This window comes from Balaenoptera musculus, chromosome 8 (assembly GCF_009873245.2).
Source record: "Balaenoptera musculus isolate JJ_BM4_2016_0621 chromosome 8, mBalMus1.pri.v3, whole genome shotgun sequence".
NCBI classification, from domain to species: domain Eukaryota; kingdom Metazoa; phylum Chordata; class Mammalia; order Artiodactyla; family Balaenopteridae; genus Balaenoptera; species Balaenoptera musculus.
This window is the reverse complement of record NC_045792.1, coordinates 18492704-18511781: the sequence shown is the minus strand read 5'-3', so window position 1 is coordinate 18511781 and position 19078 is coordinate 18492704. Positions and strand designations below refer to the sequence as shown.

General features: G+C 55.1%; 1 protein-coding gene across 1 annotated transcript; it reads right to left on the bottom strand.

Moving 5' to 3' along the window:
* Positions 1-5883: 5883 nt before the first annotated feature.
* On the bottom strand, positions 5884-18812 carry TMPRSS5 (transmembrane serine protease 5). The gene is made up of 13 exons (XM_036861792.1): positions 18739-18812; positions 16410-16533; positions 15924-16022; positions 15299-15421; positions 13696-13831; positions 13234-13347; positions 11675-11718; positions 10821-10983; positions 9688-9866; positions 7996-8094; positions 7373-7515; positions 6937-7089; positions 5884-6015 (listed from the first exon to the last, which is right to left on the bottom strand). Exons 1-13 carry the CDS (start codon positions 18739-18741, stop codon positions 6007-6009), a joined length of 1389 nt encoding a protein of 462 aa, XP_036717687.1. The 5' UTR covers positions 18742-18812; the 3' UTR covers positions 5884-6006.
* Between the last annotated feature and the right edge of the window lie 266 nt (positions 18813-19078).

Sequence of the window (19078 nt, the reverse complement as noted above, 5' to 3'; positions counted from 1 at the left end):
TCCTCCCTCCTCTCCCCTCAGGCCCCTCAGTTTTCCCACAAAACGCACACACACACAGACACACACAAATACACAGGCACTCACACAAAAATAGACACAGACACATACAAATACACAGACGTATACCCAGACAGACACAGACACAGACGCACACACACACACATACACACACGTACACACACGCAAGACACAGACACACACAGGCACCCAGGCATCCATACACACACAGTACGGATGAGATCCCCTCCCAGGGGCCACCCCCTGTCTCTCAGACTTTCCTCTCTTCTGCTCCCTCCCACCACCAGACTGACCCATTAAAACTGACTTTGTACAAAAAGTGGCCCATTTTTGGTGGCCCCAAGAGAAGTACGATGTCATCAAGAGAGAGGTGGGTGGTATAGCCTTGGACACACGTGCAGAGGCGACACTGGATCCTGTCCACAGCTACTTTCAGCTAAGAGGTTCTGGATCCCAGCCCCAGGCCAGGCTAGGCCGTGATAAAAGTCATTTGCTGACTGTGTCCATTACCAGGGCCATGAGTGACAGCCGAGCCCAGCCTGAGGCCCTTTCTTTCGGGGTCCCCACTGGCAGCCCTGCCTGTCAGGCCCACCATGTATGTGCCCCTGGGGTTAGAGGTTCAAGGACCCAAGCTGCCTGCTATTGGTTCCTGCAGGGGGAAGGCTGGAGAGTGGGGGGAGGGGGCACTCTGGCCCCCGGTGGCTGGAGAGTCGGCCTAAGTAGACCCCTCCCAGCCTCACCTTCACTTGCACCCCACAGTCTTTGCAAAAAGACTGACAAGGGTCTGACTTTCTCCGAGTCCCAGCATCAACCCCACTTGCTCCCGCCCCTCCTCCCCCGGATCCGCTGTACAAATACAGGGCTACTGCCAAGCTGTGGGAACAGTAAATCTTCCTCGCTCTTTTATTCACGCCCTCGCGTCTGCAGACAGTGCCGAGGAAAAACAAACCCCACCAAATCCCCGCGGGCTCTAGCAGTCTGGCGGCCTCTTCTTTGCTCCTCTCTGATCCCCTCCAGGAGGCAGAGGCCAGGAGAAGAGACCGACCCAGCTCTGATGCGGGTGGCAGCTCCCCCCCCCCATCCCCCCCCCCCCCCCCATCCCCCCCCACCCCTCCACCCCGCCAATCCCCTCCTCCTGAGGGAGCTCAGGGAGCACCTGTCACATGCTGAGCCCCGTACCACGCTCTGGGGACCAGAAATCAGTGAGACCTGGGGAAACTGGGCAGTCAGTATTCCTGGCTTCCAGCAGCAGCACTGCATCTGCCTCACCTTCCAGCCCTCCCCCAGACCGCAGAGCTTCTGGGCCTGGCAGGGCCAGGCTGTTTGCTCAAAACATTTGGCAAGATGAGTTGCGGCTGCCCTGGGTGCCGTCTGAGGAACCACCGAGGGGAAGGATGGGCAGCCAGGTCAGCTGCGGCCCCTGTGGAAGGAGGGACTCTCGCTCCAACAGCCTCTGGACCAAGGCAGCATCTTTGCAAAAGAGTCCAGATCTTGAGAATTCCTGGGAGCCTCTCCTCCTGCAACTCTGGGCCACCAGGGAAAGCTGCTTTTAAGCTCAATCAGACCAAAGGGGGCCTGGAGGAGGCCAAGGGGAGCTGGATTTTGCCTTTTATACAGAAGAGAGGCAATGGACTTAGCATGACCCACTGTCTCAGTTTGCCCAGCACTGCAGGGTTTCTGGGGACACGGGACTTTTGGTGTTACAACCGGCACAGTCCTGGGCAATCTGGGAAGGTGGGGTTCCCCTAACTGAGGGGCCGTGGGAAAGGCTCCACCCTCTGTGAGCCTGACACATGGCTCGGGACAGAGGACAGCTTGGACCCAAGCTGCCCGGTAATGCTTCTGCGGGCGGAAAACTTCCCTCACTACTGGGCCACGTGCAGGAGGAAAGGCTGGAGAGCAGGGGGTCCTGTGGGCAGCTCAGGAGCTGTCAGGGGAAAGTAGGCAGAAGAAAAGTGTCTGCGGACTTCAGGGCAGGGAGGAAATTCCCTCACTGTCTCTAGGGAGCTGGCACCCATGGGGCCCCACCCAAAGCCTGGGGTGTTGGGAAGTGAGCTGGGGAGCCCCTGAGAAAAACCTATCCTTGAACCCTTCGCCAGTGTACATGGGACATGGGGAAAGATGGCTTTAAAATCTTCTGCCTGGTGCCTCATCCCCCCAGGACCCAGAGGGCAGTCAGAGCGCTGTCCTGGAGAGGGCCTGACACAGCAGAGCAAGCTTGTTCCTTTAGCTCTGTCCCAGGGAACAAGCTCTTCCCCATGGGTGTCCCGACTGGATGTTGGTGGGGGGCAGATAGATGTCTCAAGAGGCAGTAGAGGTTTCTGTTAAAGGCGGCCTGATAAGGCAGATCCCACGGAGACCCCCTCACCCAGACCCCTTATTTGATAGATGGGAGACCAAACTCCAAGAAGGCTGAGTCACTAGCTCAGGGCAGCACACTCTCCAGTGGTTAAAGACCCAGAAGGGACTGTCCACCATCAGATGCCACAGCCAGAGATTCCTTGGAAGGGGGGATGCACTGAAGATAAGCCCAGCCCTGTGAAAGCCCCCGCCTTCCCGTCACATTAGTGACAGATCACACCTTCTGGAGCCAGGACTCCTCTCTCCATTCTGTTCAGTCCCCAGCGTGGTCCACCCCAGCACCAAGCCCAGGAGAAAGCCCGCCAGCAGATTTCCCTGCACTGCTCGGCCCTGGGGCTCCGGGGGCACTGGAAATCTGCAGAGGGTACCTGCAGGCTCCGCCTCTCCCTTTCCTGGCCTCAGAATGTGTAAGAAAGACCAGCTTCGCCTCTCAGTAGGAAGCTGCTCCCTACCTACGATGAGGAGCCTTCCTAGAGGTGGAGGTGTTTAAGACACAGTTTAAAGGGCCATTAACCATACTGGGCTCCAATGAGTTTAGCAGGAAGCAGAGCCCCAGTGACACAAGCACAAAGATACATTCTGGTGCGTCTAAGTGGGGAGGTGGGGAGGGATCCAGACCCAGGATGACGAGGGAGGCGAAAGAGTGGGAGCAGGTGTAGGTGGGTTCTCTTTTGAGCAACAAAGAGGGTCCTAAGTACATGGCCAGGAGAGGGCAGAAAAGGAAGAAGAGAGAAAAACAGTGGGGAGACTCAGGAAAACCATCTCCTGACAGCTACTGTACCAGCTTCTAGCATTTACAGCATTTCCAGTTTCGTCCTATGGTGGGTGAACCCAACAACACTTCCAAAAATAAAATGCAGGAAACAGCCTGAGAAATGTTTCCGAGGAATGACAGGGTTGCCCCCTTGTTCACAGCAACTCTTCTAGGAGAAGCAGGACTCCACGGAAAGTCTAACAAGGAGAGAGAGCCTGCACCCCGCTGTACCCTCCAGAGCCCCAAAGCACAGGGAAGGAGTAGATGAGAGAAGGGCTCTACCCTGGGCCTGGCAGCCAGGACCCACCTTCCTGGGAAGTCTCAGGAGGCTGGCAAGCTCTGCCGAGGCAGGTGGGATGCTGAATCCTTGGGGAGAGAGACAGGTTTCCTGCACACAGAAATGCCCTGACTTAGTCAACAATAGGCCCTTGGAGTTCCCTTAGCAATTACTGCCTCACCACTCAGCTTCGTGCCTGGCTGGCCGCTAATAATTTATTGCAAATAAGTCTCATGGCTCCAATAAGGCAGCCGCTTCTCTGCCTCTGAATTCCCTGCAGCGTGTCACACAGCTGGGCACCCAGCTGGTCCTCATTAAAATCCTTCCGGACCTGAATCTTGCTACCCTTCCTTGCTCCCATCTCCAGCCCTACCCTCCAGCAGCTGGCCCAGGGCACCCACTTTTCCTCACTTTCCTAAGGGCTGGATTGGCAGTTGCCAATACAGGAAGGGCAGGTGAGAGCCTCTGAGTCTGTAGATCTGACTGGTAGCCTGGTGAAAGATACCAGGACCTTCTATAGGTAAACAGGGAATCGCTATTAGCAAATTCTCTAATTAGGGCTCTCTTTATCGTCCTCCTGTGGAAAATACTCATTTGTAACATTTTAAGTCAGACCATGCAGAACTGGAAATCTGTAAGAACATTGCCCAGGAAGGGTCTCTGGCAGGAGCCACTTCCCAGGTTTTGGTTCCCTCACCTATAAAAAAGAGGGATGGCAATGCATGACTGTAGGCAGGTGACTAAACCAACCTTCCCATTCTATACTTCTGTGCAATACTGGACCATCTCGTTCATCTGTGTGCAAAACAATGATGTGGATTTGGCGTAAAAAGACTCGAAGTTCCCACCCTGGCTTTGGCGCTTATTAGCTGGCTGGTCCTGGGGAAGTCACTTCATCTTTCTGAATGAATTTTCTCACCTGTGAAATGGGCACAATAATAATATCTTCACCACACAGATGGTGTGAGATTTAAATGGGATACCACGTGTGAGCAGGATTGATAAACTGTAAAATAGTATCCAAGTGTTACTGATTATTAACAGATCATAATGACTGTGGTAAAAAAAAACCTCCCTTTAAATAAGCAAACACCTATGGGCAACAACAGAAACACAAAAAAGATCATCGCTGATGGATTTGCTGGTAACTCTTCCCTGCCCAGGGAGGTCGGCAGCCCTGAAACCGCCTCTTGAGGCGGGGACTCACCAGAGTCGGGTAAGTAAATGCTGATCTCGGGATGGAGGCTGGAAGTCAGGGCTCTCAGAACACAGGGTCAGACCACCCACCACCTGCCAGGGCCTCACCCACGTTGCTTCTGCAGTTGGGCAGCAGATTCCCAGCAGCCACTTCCCCAGCTGTTTTTAAACGACAGTCAATTGTGGCCTTTTTTTTCTAATGCACTTCTTTGAAAAGGAAGCAGACCCTCCAGGAATGAATATTCATTTGTACTACCCCTCAAAAAAATGCTGATAAACTCACGAAAAAGTTGTGTTATTGCTAAACGCTAATTGCATTTCCTTGGGTAAGCACCATAAAAAATTCATTGCAGTTTTTAGAAACAAGATACCAATTGCATTTTAATTGCTAGAGAGGAGAGAGAGGGGGAGAAGCTTAACCAGGAAAATGCTAACTTGGCAGAAACTCAGAAAGACATCTCCCGAGCCAGAAGGCCCAGTCCTGAAACAAGAGCTGAGGAGAGATGGGTCTCGTGGGGAAGCCAGACCCTCCTGGAGGAAGCACTGACTCAGTGGCACTCAGACTTGCAGTATCAGAGCACCTGGAAGGCTGGGGCTTTCTGTTGTCAATCATGACATGTAGATTTAACAAATGTACAGAATTATATGAGCAGGAGTCAGTTCCAGAGCTTTAAGAAACATGTACAGGAGGAAAATTGTAATTCTACTACCCCTTAATGTGGGTGTGAGAGAAAGAGAGAGAATGGGGGTGGGGGGAGGACGGGACCGAGGCCATACATCATTTCACTTTAATACCAGAAGTCCTGGACCAGTTCACAGAACTGTCATTTAAAACCTACACCCTATTCCAACACCAGCAAGAGTGTTCTTACCGTACCCCCCTCCCCACCGCCCCAGCAGGGCCAGCCAGAGCCAGGTGAGAGCAGGAAGTAGGTGAGATCGACAGAAGAGTGGGGCGGATCCTGACTCCATGGGCTTAACCGGGGCCGGTCCAGCCTTGACCCCATCTGCCCAGGAGCTTCCCAGCCTGGGTCAGTAGGGAGGCACTTCCCCCACCTGAGAGCGCAGGGAGAAGGCGGGCCCAGGGCATCCCTGAGCATTCTCCCAAAAGATGCGCACAGGGGCTGGGAGGGGAGGGGGCAGAAGGGCAGGCTCCCGACTGCCTGCCGCCAGCACCCTCTTCCTCTCCGGCTTCTCCCTCTCCACCTCTCGGCTCCCCCACCTTCCCAGCCCAACCCCAGCTTCTCTCCTGTCATTGAGGCTCTCTGGTGAGATAGAGGGACTGGAAATCAGGGCTGGAGGGGAGAGGCCCTGTGGCCTGGAGGCTGGCCGGTGGGCGGCGACTGTCTCTTGTGCAGCGATAAGAGATCCATGCCTTCTGCTGCTGCTTCTCCTCCATCTACTGGACCTGCCAGAGACCCCAGGAAACATGAGGCTGGAACGCAGTGAGACTGAGGAAACAACAGGACCAGGGGAGGGAGTCCTGGGCTGAAAGAGAAAGGAGCTGATCTACAGAGTGGCTCCACCCTCGGTTAGCCGAGTAACTAGCATTTTAATAAATCACTTAACCACTCAGAACCTTCATTTCCACTTCTATCAAATGGGGCTAAAATATCTGCTTCTCTAGGTTTTTTGTAAGGTTTGAATGAGAAGGTGGACGCATAGGTCCCCTGTAAACTCTAAAGTTTATTATCTACCACCTGCCCTGAGCCCAACCTTGCAGAAGGATGCTTCCCACTATCACACGCTGCATTTATAAAGTACTTTATGCAGATCACGTGCTTTTATACACATTCTCACTTGGCTCTTCCACTGAACGGATGAAGTGGAGTGGCCAGCCCAGGATCACACAGAATGAATCCGTTGCTGAACTCAAACTGCTAAATGATGAGCTCTCTCCCTAGGGCAGCGAGAGCAGGCACAACCAGGGATGAGTCATGGTCACAAGTAAATACATAATAACACCTGGGCCACTCACTCTAAGCCTAGCGCTGGGCAGGCCTGACCTCATGTAATCGTCACATATGATGGCATATACAGTAGCCACGATGGTTACTACCAGGACACTGAGGTTTACCAAAGTTAGGAATTTGCCACAGGTCACACAGGAAATGGCAGATCTGGGCTACAAACTCAGGTCAACTCTTCCTTAGTGAATGCTTAAATTGATAGAATGGATTCAACGTTATAAGTATCACTTCTTCCTCCTCCCAGTCTGGGAATATTCCCCAGCCCCCAGCAGGGCCCAGGCCCGAGGGATGAGGGTCACGGTTTCCGAGGGTTAGTGGTCCTTCACAAACGGGTCTGCCCCACCTGCCCCCCGACTCACCTGCGCCGTGTCCTGGATCCAGCCCAGGAATTCGGCAACCTTGGCGTAGACGCCGGGGTGGTTGGGCTCTGCGCAGCCGCGGCCCCAGCTGACCACCCCCGCCAGGCGCCACGTGCCCTTGTCCAGGCACACCAGGGGACCCCCGCTATCCCCCTGCGGCATCCAGGCCCCGGGACACAGAGAAACAGGCAGTTAGTTAGTCCTTCCTGGTGGAGTGGCGGCAGACCAGTCCCCCACCCCCGACCCCCGGGGCCAGGAGTACACACTGCAGCCCAGGCGGTCCTGCTTCCAGGACGGATCCCGTCTTGCCTCGCGCCCCTTCAACCCGCAGCGCGCTGCCCACTTGCCTGGGCGCCCCCGCTCGCGGAGAGGATGTCAGCCAGGCGCCCTGCCGCAGGCCCCGCCCACCCCGCCCCGGGGCCCCGCCCGCCTGCACCTGGCACGCGTCGGCCCTCTGGTCCAGGTAGCCGGCACACAGCATGCGGGGCGTGAGGGCCCCGCTGTACACGCAAGAGCTGTTGCAGAGCTGGGTGCTGAGCAGGGGCACCACCGTGTCCCGGAGCGTGTCCGACCTGTGGGCTGCGGGAGGCAGATGCGGAGATGGAGGGGCGCAGAGCAAGGGCCGGGAAAGCAGGGCAGCAAGAGGGCCTTAGAGGCCCCGGAGGTGCGGAGGCCCAAAGAGGGGAGCCCAGGATGGGAGCTGTGGACTCTGGGCGAGGAGGCAGGGGTCCGTCAGACTTGGGGGCTGGGAGCGAAGAGGAGGAGTAGACCCCACACATACACCCTGCTGCTGAGGCCGTGGCCCTCCTGGGAGAAGGGGAGGGGGACGAAGGGGCCTGGGTTTAGGGGAAAACACCAGGTGGTTCTCCCAGAAAGACCCAGGCAGGGGAGACTGGGGCCCCTGGGTCTGGCCAGGGGTGATGCCAGAGGAGAAGGGGGCTGGCGCTGCCCTGTGTCCAGGGGAGGAGGAGGTGGGAGGGGGAGGTGCCTCCCCTTGGGAGAGGATGCCGCCCTGACACCCACACCCCTGTGCGCCCCGGGCCCTGGGAGCTGACTCACTGTGGCTGGGGTCAGTGTGGCCCCAGCCAGACACCCAGCACTGCGAGCCCCTCGGAAAATCCTGCTCTTCAGCCGGCAGGCACACGGCGCCCACGGTGTCTGCGGAGAGGCAGGGATCCCGGGTCCCACTCCGGCTCGGCCTCCCTGCCCGCGAGCCTGGGTAAAGGACCAGGGCGGGCATGTCCTCCACGCCCCCTCCTCAAACAGTCTGGCTCCGGCCTCCTGTACAGCTGTGCAGGTCAGGCACTGGCCCACGTGGGAGCTACCATTCACGCAGAGGACAGTGTGGAAACTGCAGCATGCCTGGTGCCCTAGGCCGGGCGGTGTACACACGGTGCATCCCCACCTGGGGCTAAGGGGGGATGGAAACTCCTTCTGGGTGTTTGTACCTAACTTCTCCTAATGAGGACCCATTTTGGATTTTCCCCAGGGTGTGTGGACCCGCTTGGGACATGGTTTCCAAAAGTGGGCGACCTGCCCTGTGGGCGGAGCCTGAACCTGATTTTACGTAATGCATAGACCTGCCGTTAGTAAACGCCACTTCGCTGGGAGAAAGTATTTCCTCTTCGGTTCTCTTTCAGCCCCTCTTCTGCACCAAGGAGAAAGAGTCTGTCTGGTGCTACTCTGTGCCTCTCTTCACGCCTGCCCACCCCTTCCAAGCACAGAGAGAGCGGCCTGACGCGGCAGTTCTGCAGAGCACAGCGCCTAGCTGGGACTTGAGCACTGTTTTGCTTTCACTCTGTGCATTTTTCTGGTTATTATCTATTTACTATAAGTCATATGGGTTCTCCAATTAGGTAGTAACCTAAAGTTTCCCTTTAAATATATCCATGTCAATTTAGAAGCATTAACTGTTGAACAACGGTGCAGAGAGCACCCATATACGGTAGAATTTGTGAACGGCATAGAGCAACCACTGTTGCTGGGGAAACCCAAGGCTCCAGGTAGCAATGGGAGGGAGGAGTGCTGAGTGTGTGTGTGTGTGTGTGTAGGCGTGCACAGGAGTAGGTGTGCATACTTATGTGAGCCTTGCATGAGTGTGTGAGCGTGTGAGGGCATGCACATGTGTGTGTGTGTGAGCATGTGTGTCTGTAGGTGAGTGCACTTGGCACGTGCGTGTGGAAGAGCTGCCCTTCAAGGGCAGATGCAGTGGAGGAGACGCTCTGCCCCGGGAATTGTTTGCCTCGTGAACTTGAAGAGAGTCAATTCCCTCTCTAAAGGTCAGCATCCTTATCTACATACACTGGCCTCAGCTCCCTGTCAGGTTTGTTCTGAGGATGGGGTGAAAGAATACTTGGTAAGGTAAATCTTATTAACCGTAACATGGTGCTAGTTATTAACTGTTATCCTATTAACTGTCAATACATAGTTAACTATTATTCGCTATAACCCGGCCGGGACCTGGCACCAGCCTGGAGATGGGATGGAGTAGCCTGTTGGGAGATGGAGCCACTGAGAAGCTCTTCTTGGGATCTCGAGGCAAATCCCGCCTGCAGCCCAGATGGGAAAAGGGCCAGAACATTTGTCCCCAAAAGAGCGTGTGGAAGAGTTGGCGCCACCCCAGGTCCAGGTGATGCCAGAGTCCACGACGGTCACCACATGAAGTGAACGTGGGGTTCACAGCACAAGGGGGTCTTAGGAACCCGCGGGGCTCTCACGCTCCCGGCGCCGCCCCTCTCACCGCAGCCTCACCTGAGAAGTGGAGCGGGGTCCGGAGCTGCAGGAGGGCCACGTCGTAGTCGTGACTCTGGGCACTGTACAGAGGGTGGGCGATGATCCGCTCCACCACAGCCCCCTGGTGCGGCCTGACCGTGCTGTGGCTGACCAGCCCCGCATGGACCCGCCAGCTGGACCGGCGGGACAGCCTGAAACTGCACAAGGGAGCCGAGCTGAGCCCGGGGGAGGAAGGGCCCGGAGACGTTGACATAAATGAGTTGGTGGGGAGGAGGAAGCCAACAAGCGCGGCTGTTAGTGGGGGCCCCATCACCAGGCTGCAAGCTCCCAGAACCCAGGCCTCTTAGAATCCCCCAGCAGCTGGCAAGACACTGGGCATGCAGTAGGTGCTTAATAAATGCTCAGGCACTGATGGAGAGAGAAGTGAGACAGTATGATCATTGGCCACCACCCCTGCACTCTCCAGCATAAGCCCCTTCAAGTTTTACAGCAAACGTGGAAGGGCCTTGTGTGATTATCATAGCTCTAAGCCGAGTCAGCAAAGCTTTCCGTAGTGCTGTCTCCCCACTTCCTAAGTGTGATCGCTGGGGAGGCACTTCAGCTCTCCCAGCCACGGTTTCCTCACTATAAGATGAGGATTACACCACCTGCCTTGCCCACCATCAAGAGAAGAGGGCCAAAGAGCTCATTCATTCCTTCCAACCAGCATTTATTAAGCACCTACTATATTCCAGGCCATGGGGACAAGGCAGGGGAAAAATCAACAAAGGGATTCAGTGGTAAACAAGACTCTTCCCTGCCCCCATGGAGCTTCCAGTGTAAAGGGGAAGAAAGACATTAAACAAATAATTACATGGAAAGTGATTTAATTACAGTGGTGATAAACGTTAAGAAGCATGGAGGGCTGTGAGTGTGAAAGCATCTTAAAAACTTAAAGACAGAACAAAACTAAAGAACCAATATTTGTATTGTGACTGCTATTTAGGCAGAGCTCTTCTTGGCACTGAACAGGGAGAATTTCACAAACACCGCCCGGGCCCACTCGCAGCAGACATGGGAGGCGGAGAGTTGGACATTGTATACAGGACACACCAACGGCAAAAAGGAAAATGCTAGGGGGGCACCCTCCCCCCAGCAGCCCCCAGCCTTGCCTGTGCACGCAGTGCGCCGCGGTCACCACCCAGTGCGGGGCCAGCACGGAGCCCCCGCATGTGTGCCGGGCACCCAGGGCCACGCTGGCCTGCCAGGGCCAGCGCCCGGGAGCCACCGCCTGCCCGCCCACTATCTGGGAAGCCAGGGGCCTGGTCCCACACTCTGCAAACAGACAAGCACTGGTGAGATGGAAAGAAAGCGGGGCGGGTGTCAGCACTGTGCTAACGGTCGGGGCCTGTGGTCCAGCGTGGACGGCTCCCATTTATCATTCCTGGCCCTAAGCATGGGGCAGGAAGCTGGAAATGTTGGTTACACATCCACCTGCCCCATCAGGTGGTGCGCTCGCTGAGAGCAGGGGTGGCACCTGCATCATCTATGGAGCCCCAGGATCTAAGAAAATGCCTGTCCCATAGGAGGGGTCAAATGGTGGCATGTGGACAGATGCGTGGAAGGACAGATGAAGAGATGGCTAGATGACTGGGAAGACGGGTGAAAGGAACTCTGCAAACTGTCTCCCACTTGACCCCTCTTTCCCCATCATCCTTAGTCTCCAGAAGCTGCTGTTTCCCCTTTGGGGCGCCCCCAGAGGCCAGGGAACGTCAGAGGCCAGGGCGGGGAGTGAGGCAAGGAGGTTATCCACCCAAACCAGTGGCTGGTGGTGAATGGGACAGAGGTGTAGACAGGGCTCTGTTTGGGCAGAACTGTGTCTGCAAGAAGGGGCCCTGCAGGCAGGTGGGCAAGGTACCCCACCCCAGAGCCAGCTGAGCTTCCCAGTGGGGATGTCCCACCCTGAGGGCACGGGGGAGACGCCCTCCTCCCACCGCCTCCTTCCCGGACCCAGGACAGGACTCACCAGAGCATCTGAGGGAAACAATTTGACCAGAAGTACAGCTGTCCCTGCAAAACAGAGGCAGCGCCAGCAGGAAGCTGAGTGGGGCCCACCCCAGGCTGCACACCCACCCGAGGGCCTGGGGGAGGGGGGCGTTGTTGGGGGGAGCAGAGGGGGCCTCTCTGTAGCCACAACCACCTGCTTCCTGCCCCCACCCAAGCCCCCAGGCCCCTGCTCGTAGCAGGTCTCTAGAACAGCAGCTGTGCTCCGCCCAGTCGTCCCAGGCACACAGGACTTCGAGGTCCTCCAGTTGGATTTGGGCAGGGCCCAAAGTTACAAATGGAGCGCTCATGACTGTGACCATCGGCTGTTCCCACTAAGGCCCCTGAGTAAATGTGTGCTCAGCAGATGAGTGGGTAAGAGAGTGAGTGAACCGACTCAGTTCTTCGCCCCGTGCTGCTGCCTCAGATGACTCCACTCTCCCCCAAGCCCTTTGCCCGGCCCTGCGTACTCAGATGCCTGCTCTCCTCTTTCGCCTCCTCCTTCCTAGCATAAACCTCAACTCCTGGGAGTTCCCTGGCGGTCCAGTGGTTAGGACTCGACGCTTTCACTGCTGCGGGCCCAGGTTCAATCCCTGGTTGGGGAGCTAAGATCCCACAAGCCACACAGTGAAGCCTAGTATAAATAAATAAATAACATTTAAAAATACACTGTGAAAAAGAAAAAAAAATCAACTCCTTTTGGAGCAAAGCCCTCTTTCTTGACTTCTCTCTTGCCCCCAGCATCCTAATGGCTGGATTCTACTAGTTTCCCAAATCCACGGCCCCCCGGCACTCCTGGCAGAGTCAGTCCCACCCCTACTTCCCTTTGCCCATTAAGGTATCTAAGACAGGGACCCCACGTTCCCCTGATCGGCCCACAGGGGACAGGAGCCGGATAGGAGGGGACTGAGGTTCAGGCGGGAACAGTGGTGAAGGGGTGAGAAGGCTATAGAGCAGGGGCAGGAGGAGGCTGCTGGAAAGCTTGAGGACACCCAGACAGGGTGAAAACCCGCTCAGCTTGCACCCACCCCCAGGATTTGGGGAAGGGGCCATCCCAGAGCCCTCTCTTCTCTGGAGGGTCTCCAGGTTCCTGACAGTCAACCATCTCTCTCCTGAAATAGCACAATTATCCAAATAAAGTGCGGCAGGGGTGAGAGGGACTAGTTTGGAGACAGGAGCCTGGTTTCAAGACTTGGTTTGGCTGCTTATCAGTTCTGTGACCTTGCTCAAGGCCCTTTACTTCATTGAGTCTCAGGTTCCCCACCTGTAAAATGGGAATAGGAGTACCATTTCAAATCCTCTGACAATAACACCCAATCCTGCCGTTCCTGTGAGGGGCAAATAAGATGATGTATGTGAAACTTTGGGTGGGCAGGGCTCCTGTGAGCTGAGTTAGTAATTTCTAATTGGGAAATATTCCTCTTTGTTGTCCTATCTCACACCTCCAGTGTCCTCGCCACCAGGCTCTCGTGATAGGAAGATTTTTGCTGGATTGTTCACCAGGAAGTGAGGGGCATCACTCAGCCCCCTGAGAAGCCCTACCTGGGCTGCCACACCTCCTCCGGGAGGCCTCCCAGTCTAGGAGAGAGCTGAGCAAACTGCCTGGAGCTGTTGAGCCTGATGTCAGACAGGTTCACTGCCTTGTGGTCTGTGAGTCTTGGCAGGAGAAGGGAATAAAACAGGAGGAAATTGGCTTTAAACTGACGATCGGCACGAGAGCTGGGGGTTAAGTATAACCGGAATGTGATACTATACCAGTGTAGTGACTGAGAAAGACTTTGACAGTGACCTCTTCTGGGATTTATATTTGTTAAAAATCAAGGATGTTCAAAGGAGAGAAACAGACTGGGGCACCATCATGCCCAGAGGCCAGGAGATGACCAAAATGACCTCTTGCCATTTCCTGAGTACTTTGATGGTGACAGACAGATAGAGGTCTTCAGTGCTCCTCCCCCACCCACCAGCTCTCCACCCTCCCCAGGCCCCATCTCTGGCCCCAGCTACCTGAGATGCCCAAGGCTCCGGCAGATCTGTACCCCCAGGGCAGAGCTCCAGCCCTCATGGCAGACCAGGAGCCAGTCTGGCCGGGCCCTCACCTGCACTTCCAGCAAGAAGTCCTCGGTGTTTATTCTGAAAGACACTGAAACCACAGTATGAAAGCCACATCCCACCTGCTGTGGGATGGAGGTGCGGCATGGGCAGGGCGAGCCGGACCTGGCCACCGTGGGACCTAAAGTGGCCTTCACGATAGCATCTGGGTCACCCCATATCAGGCTCCCTGTTCCCCAGGGAGCCATCCGGTTCCGAGAACAAAATAACCCCTCTTTGTGCAGCCTTTTAGGTTTGTGTTTTAACCAAGTGCTTTTAAACATGCTCCATCACTAAGTGTCACAGCAACCCTGTGGGGTAAGAATTCCCATCCTCACATTCTGCAGAGGGAAGTAAGGCACGGAGGTTAAGCGACCCGTCCTAGGTCACAGGATCTGCAAGTGATGGATCCAGGTCTTCTGATTTCAAATCTCATGACAATACTAGTGATGGTTCCTGTTTATTGAGCATCTGCTTTTTCCAGGCTCTGTGCTAAGCCCCCTTTTTTTTTTTTCTTTTAACTAGCTAAGGGGGAGATTTGGGGGAATTTTTTTTAAATTTTTTTATTTAATTATTTTTGGCTGTGTTGGGTCTTCGTTTCTGTGTGAGGGCTTTCTCCAGTTGCGGCGAGTGGGGGCCACTCTTCATCGCGGTGCGCGGGCCTCTCACTATCGCGGCCTCTCTTGTTGCGGAGCACAGGCTCCAGACACGCAGGCTCAGTAATTGTGGCTCACGGGCCCAGTTGCTCCGCGGCATGTGGGATCTTCCCAGACCAGGGCTCGAACCTGTGTCCCCTGCATTAGCAGGCAGATTCTCAACCACTGCGCCACCAGGGAAGCCCTGTGCTAAGGCCTTTTATTTTATGCTCTTATTATGCTTACAACTTCATGCAGTAACTATTTTCATCTCCACTTCATGGAGAAGGAAATGGAAGCTCAAAGCAGTAACAGACCCAAAGGCACACACAGCTCGCAAAAGCAGGCTCCAAGCTGACCCTAACTAACCTCTATAACTGATTCTACCCGCAGCCTTAGCAGCACCGTATCTTCAGATCCTCAACTCTTACCTGGAGGGGAGGGGACAAGATTTGGGTGTGGGATGCGGAGACAACGTGGCGAGACGTTCCCAGCCCTCTGTGCATTCTTTGCCCCTGGGCCCAGACCCTTGCCGGTCCCAGGCTGGCTCCCCACACACACCTGTGGCTCCTCTTCCCCACACTGCAGCCTCACGCTGCCCAAAGGGCGAGTCGCCATCTCTCCTGGCAGCCTGGGCTCTTGGCCGTGCCCCAGCTAGAGATCAAGACCGTCCCCCGGGAGTGCTGAAAGCCCTAAATCAGACATCAGCTCTACAAGGCTGGGCCGTGTCCCCACCCTCACAGTACAGGAGACACAGGTGGGTGGCAGCAAACTCGTGGCCCTTCAGTTTGGTCCTCTTGCCCCCAGCCAGAAGGGAGGATCCCAGAGCTGTGCAGGGGCCCGGGGCCCAGGTGGGAGTCCTGCGACCTTGGGGCGTGGCCCACCTGCTCTGGGAAGCGAGGGGAGCAGGGCTTCCTCACCGCTGGCCTCCGAGCAGTTCAAGCTCACCTCCTCATCCTGCAGGGTCCCGGGAACAGGCTGAGAGGCAGCCGGCCACAGATACAGTGCTTCAGAGGACAAAAAAGACAAGGAGAGGCTGGGGGAAGGAAGGGCTTCCCCTAGGAGGGGGCCAAGGAGCAGAGCAAGGGACCGGCAGCAGAGGGAGGCAAAGGCAGCCTCCGGGGGGCTCCTCACCACCACCCTGCCCGAGGCAGGTCCCCCGCAACGTGCAGAAGAGAGCCATGGCGCTCTCAATGTCTCTGTCTCTGTCTCTGTCACTCTCTCTCCCTCTGACTGGGAAAGATCTCTTGGAAAAGTTTGACAAGGGCCTCCCTGGATCATCCACTCGAGCACATTTCTCACTGTAGGACTGAAATGTTCTTTACGTAGAGCCCGAGTCCCTCCTGCTGGCCCTTCGCACCATTTCTAGTTGCTGTCTACTCAGAGTAGATGGAAAAGATGCTCATCCCACCTGCCTTGAACACCTGCTCAGCACCTGTTCCTCTCTCCCAGCATCCCCCAGATCCTGTTCATTGCCCCTCCCCTGCCACTGAAGGTCCCAGCACTGACCTAGAAGCCAGGAGCCAATGCTTGCACCAGCCAGCAACACCAGGGCTCCCAGCACCGCCCAGCCGCGCTGCCCTGTGCACCAGCGCCAGGCCCAAGAGACTGTGGGGGAGGAGGGCAGGGGAACATCTGGGGGCCCTGCCTCCGCCTGCCAGCCTCACTTCACCCCGAGACGCCACCCCGGGACCAGACAGCCCCCGAGTCGCGGCGGGAGTTTGCCCAAATGCGCCTGCCCGCCTCCCCCTGCCCCATCATCCTGGGGTGGGTAGGGGGCAGAGCTCTGATCACTGGAGCCTCGGAGCCCACTCAAGCCCCCACATGGGAAACAGAGCAAAAGCAGGTCTGGGATAAATAGTGAGACAGCCTCTCACCATCAGTCATTTAAGGCTGACCTGGGAAGATCTGGGGAAAAAGAATCTGGAGGATGTAGGAAGATTGTCCCTTCACTGCCCCCACCCTGTCATTCCCCGATGGCCCGGTCTGGCCTACTGGGTTGCTGCTGGGCCTCGGGCCTCCGCAGTGGGTCTCCTGGCTCTGCTCTGAAGATCCAGGATCCTGGACTCTCCTCTGCATCCTGAGCCTCCATGGGGGCTCGGCCATCCAGCAACAGGTTCTGGGGAAACACCTGTCAGTCACTCACCAAGGAGAGAAATCACCACCGACCACAAGAAGTCCCCACTCTCTAACTCCAGCCGGGCCCTCGTTGCCACTTGGGAGCCTTTTTTCATCTTGGGGACGCCATGTGTGTTCCCATAGATGCCCCTCGGGCCTCCCTGCTCTCCTGGAGCCCCTAGCCCCACCCACCTTTCTCTCACACAGCCAGTAAGTGTCAGAGCAGAGACCTGAGCCCAGATTGGGCCAACTCCAACACCCACACTCTTCACCACCCCCTCACCTTGGTTCCCACCAGCATGGAGGACATCCACTGAATCCCTGGACATCCCTCCTCAGATCCTAAGATCCCATCCTTCCTCATTCCCTCCTATCTCGGAGGAAAAACTGCCCCTCCCCTACGAACCATGCATTCATTCACCCAGTAAATAGTATTCAGCCCAAGTGGACAGCCCACGGTGGGGGATACTGTAAGGAGTTCAGGGTAAATTAACGTGGACCTCCACAACCGCCGCCTCAAAGAACCTACTTGTGAGTCCTGAAGATAAGTCATGTAAACAAAGCAGCACATGTTCAGTGACAGAAGAGAAGTTCAGTTTAACTAACATTGGAATTCCAAAGGAGAGCTTACTTCTTGTTGGGGAGATCAAGAAAGGCTTCTTGGAAGAGGCAGCCTCTGAGACAGGCCCTCATAGATGAATAGGGTTTGAACTGACATATATGGTCATTGGGTGTTCCAGGAAAAAGGTGTTGAGGAGGCAAAGGAATGGGAGTAAGAAAGCATAGAGTGGTGTAGGTCAGACATTTGCCTAAAATTCATGTGCCATGAAGAAGAGTAATGGAAAGTAAGATCTTGGCAAAAACACTGGACCAGCAGTTCAAAGCTAGGTCTACAGCCTGCTATATGAACTTGGTAACTCATCAGCCCTCCAAATTTCAACTTTCTCCTTTATGAAATATGAGTGATAACCCCTGCTACACATTGAATAGTCTCCCCCATCTAGCTTTGTCTCCATTCCTTCTCCATGCCAGAGCAATCTTTCTAAAATGCAAACATTAGCAAGTTAACACCGTCTTTAAAGTATCTAATGATCTTTGTAGCCTTCAGGGTAAATCCAAATCTCCCTTGCATAGCTCGCAGCATCCTCTGTGATCTCGCCCCTCCTCACCTCTCCATCCTCACCTGGCAGCACTAACTCCTCCACGGCGGAACTCAGGGTGATACTAACACACGTGCCTGTCCTTAGCATCCTCACGCACTCTCACACCACGGAGGCATGGCACCTGCTGTCCCCTTCCCCACATACTGACTCCTATGACCTTGCAAGACTCAGCTTAAGTGTCATTTTTCCAGGAAGCTTTCTTCAACCCAGGTAGCACCTATTGTGGCCCTCTATTATGCTCATTTACTTCTCTCTCTCTCTCCTTCCTCTCTGGTCTAGGCATCCCAGAGTCTAGCTCAGGGCCTAGCACAAAGTGGGAATTCAGTTAATGCACACTGAGTAAAAGGAAGGAAGGAAGGGAGGGAGTGAGGGAGGAAGAAAACAGATTATGTGGCTGAAAGGGTTTTATAAAGTACAACACAAATATTAAGTATAAAAATAATATATTAATAAGAAATACGTATAAACTATGGGTCCTTTCTTTAATGAACTTATAATCCAGTAAAGTAGAAAGAGTCCCTTAAAGTTGAAGTAAGTCCCGTCTCCCCTGCAGACCACCTTCCCCTGTCAACAGGGCTTGGTCTAGAGAGAATTCCAGGGCATGCTCAGCCTTTCTTCCTGTCTCAGTATCAAGGGAGCCTGGCTTGAAGTTCAGCCTCTGAACAAACTGGCCTCACCTCGGGCGCTGCCCCACCTCAACATTCACCTGTCCAAGACCATGTGGTAGCCTGCAAAAATGGTCTTTAATGGTACAGGACTTCTTCGTCCTTTTTTTGAGGAAGAGTTCATGTAATAATGATTTGCTAAGTGCTGCCTACAGGCAAAGCACCTGGCTAGGCATATGGGGGACAAGAGTGGGAAATAAAAGTCACCCCCGGGGAAAACCAAACCAGGAGGTTGACCACACAGGGTCCCCTCTAGGGCCGCCTCTCCTCTGCACCAGAGCTGCCAGAGGAGACTCCTTCCAAGAGCCTAGAATTCCAAGGGTGGGGTCAGGGGTCGGAGTAGAAAGAAAGAGAGGTCAGAGCAGGGTATGGCCTTACCATATGGGTCCGTGGCACCAATGCAAAACCTCAAGGTCTGCTAGGTAACGTTCTGCTTCTGTTCTTGCGTCAGCATTGATTAAATAGCCCGGCCAGCTTGGTTGGAAGATGAGGTCTCCCTAGTTCACACATGGCTTCTCCCTTCACCGTCCTCCACACACACACACACACACACACACACACACACACACACCAGAGAGACAATGAACTCTGCTCAGAAACCATGAATAGATCCCTTGTTGCAAGAAAGGGAGTCAAGGGCTAGCCTGGGCTGGGCAGCCTCAGCCCCTCCCATCAGCTAACTGGAAGCTTAGAAGCAGAGAAAAAGGTTAGGAGGAGG